The sequence below is a fragment of the Colius striatus genome, chromosome 1 (assembly GCF_028858725.1).
Source record: "Colius striatus isolate bColStr4 chromosome 1, bColStr4.1.hap1, whole genome shotgun sequence".
NCBI classification, from domain to species: domain Eukaryota; kingdom Metazoa; phylum Chordata; class Aves; order Coliiformes; family Coliidae; genus Colius; species Colius striatus.
In genome coordinates this window covers 16,838,399-16,840,569 of record NC_084759.1, presented here as the reverse complement: position 1 = coordinate 16,840,569, position 2,171 = coordinate 16,838,399, and the positions used below count along the sequence as shown (strand labels likewise).

Here is a 2,171-nt window from a genome sequence, read left to right as displayed (position 1 = left end):
ATCCAGTCCTGGAAAGGAGTGAGAGGGGCAGGACAGAGGCATAGGTCCCAGCACAAGAGAAGAGACCAGGGTAACTGTTGCCCTGCTCTGAGTGGATAGGGGGTCCCAAGACACCCACCAGAGCTGCCTCTTCTCTCAACGCCACTCATCCATGCCCCCAACCCATGCCATACAACAGTGACAGAGGGTGCAGTGGGAATCCTGAGAGACTGGGATCACCCCAGTCCTCAGAAAAACGATGTCCAGGGAAAAGGGACAGCCCACCCTGACCCTCTCCTCCAGGAGGATGAATCGATGTTTGGTAGCTGTGTGCAGCTCCTTCGCTGGTAAAAAGACGCATCCTTTCCTTGCACACTCAGTGAGAAACGCAATGTGATCTGTCATGCGCTTGGATCAGGGACTCATTCGTTCATTTGAATTAGCAATGTTTTCTTCTTCTTCAGGGACTAGAATAATCACTTGGGTATTTACAAACACCAACCAGCGCCTTGGAGAGGTCTCCCCAAAACCATCATGATAAAATCACTGTCTGCAGGAGCCCTGCACCAGTTGTGTCCAAACAAGCCTGTGCTTGCTGGGAACTCGGGGCTACTGAAGGAGAGGGGTGCTGGATCTCCAAGTCCTGGGGAGGTCTTCCCAGCCGGCTGTCTCTTCCTTGGGGTGCCTCTCCCTGCACCCCTGTCCCAGGGTGCTGGCTGCTGCTATTGCTGCTGCGGGTGCAGTGGTCCCGTTCATACTCCTCCTGAGCCTTTTGCATTTTCCGTTTCTTCATCTTCCTCTTGTGGATGTGGAAGGTGGCAAGGGAGAGGAGGATCAGGCAGAAGATGACGGCGACCAGGACAATTAAAACCAGGGTTGATGAGAAGGACTGGAAGAGCTGACCCACTTGTGTGATGCAGGTGCTGCTGGTGTTTAAGGTGGCAGAGGTCCTGTTCAGGAGACAAGGCGGCAGGGACAGCCTCAACTCGTTGGAGAGCTTGGCACTCATTGAGGAGGCTTAGGAAGATGAGGATCTTCCTCCCCTCTGAAGACGCCTAAATTTCAGTCAGGGCAGGGCTGCTGGCGAGTGCTCGCTGGAAATGCCCGGGATGCTGCTGGCTCAGCCGCACGCTCGCTCTGAAGTGACAGAGCAGCCTGCAAAGGGAGCCGGACACATCAGCGTTCCGAGGTGCTCACCCCCGCGCAGCAGCCCGCCGTCCCCCGCCCCAAAACACCGCGCCGGCGGCTGCGGCAGCCGCCTCCCCGCGCCCCGCGCGGCAGCGCTCCGGGCGGCCCCGACTCCCGGCGGCCCCGACTCCCGGCTCCGGCGGAGGGCTGGCGGGACGAGGACGGGCCATCGCTCCGACATGCCGACTTCGAAAATTCCTCGGCATCCCGGGCGGCACCGCCCGGCCGCTCGCCCCAACTAGTTGCCGCGGGAAGGGAGGGAGAGACGGAAGGAAGGAGCGTCGGCCCGACCGCCAGACCACCACACCCCGGCGGGGACCTGCCCCGAGGTGCCGGTGCCCGCCCTGGGGCCCCTTACCTGCGCCGGCGGAGGCAGCGGGGAGCGCCCAGGCGCCGCGGCCGCGGGGGCTGCGGCAGCGCGGAGCGAGCGCGCAGAGCAGAGCGGCTCGGAGCGAAGTGGAGCCGAGCGGAGCGGAGCAGAACCGCCGCGCCTCGGGAGCGCCGCCCGCAGCCTATAGCCGCCCCGCACGGTGACGTCAGGCGGCGCGGCCCGGCCCGGCCCGGCCCGGCCCGCGCGGCCCCGCGGCTGCGGCCCCCGCCCAAGCCCCGCGGGCGCCGCTGCTCGGCTCGCCCCGCCGCCCCCGCGGCCCGCCGCCTCCTCGGTCCGGACACCTCCCGACTCCCGCCGCCGCCGCCGCCCGCGCCCTCGGCGCGCCCCGCTCACCGCCCCTGTCCCGGCACGCCGGTCCCGCCCCTGCCCACCGCGCCCGCCCACGCTCTTTGCGGTCCCAGATCCCGACACCAATCCACACTCGTTCCGCTAGAACACCCCGACGCACCGGCCGTCTCCGTCCATCCGCCGCAGCCCGCTCCGTCCCCGCGCCTCCAAGCTCACCGCGTGCCACAGCTCCTCACCCACCGCCGCCCCGGCGCCTTCCCTCCCGGCTGCTGCCCGTACCCAGGTACCGTGCCCCGACTGCCCGCACCTCGCCAGAACCCAGCTC

At 66.3% G+C, this 2,171-nt stretch overlaps 1 protein-coding gene across 1 annotated transcript; it reads right to left on the bottom strand.

The window, feature by feature from the left end:
- Positions 1–511: 511 nt before the first annotated feature.
- C1H11orf87 (chromosome 1 C11orf87 homolog) lies at positions 512–990 on the bottom strand. Its single transcript, XM_010207978.2, has one exon. It carries the CDS (start codon positions 986–988, stop codon positions 512–514), a length of 477 nt encoding a protein of 158 aa, XP_010206280.2. The 5' UTR covers positions 989–990.
- Positions 991–2,171: the final 1,181 nt, after the last annotated feature.

Coding starts and splice junctions, on each gene's coding strand:
- C1H11orf87 (XM_010207978.2), bottom strand. CDS start 988: ATGAGTGCCAAGCTCTCCAACGAGTTGAGGCTGTCCCTGCCGCCTTGT.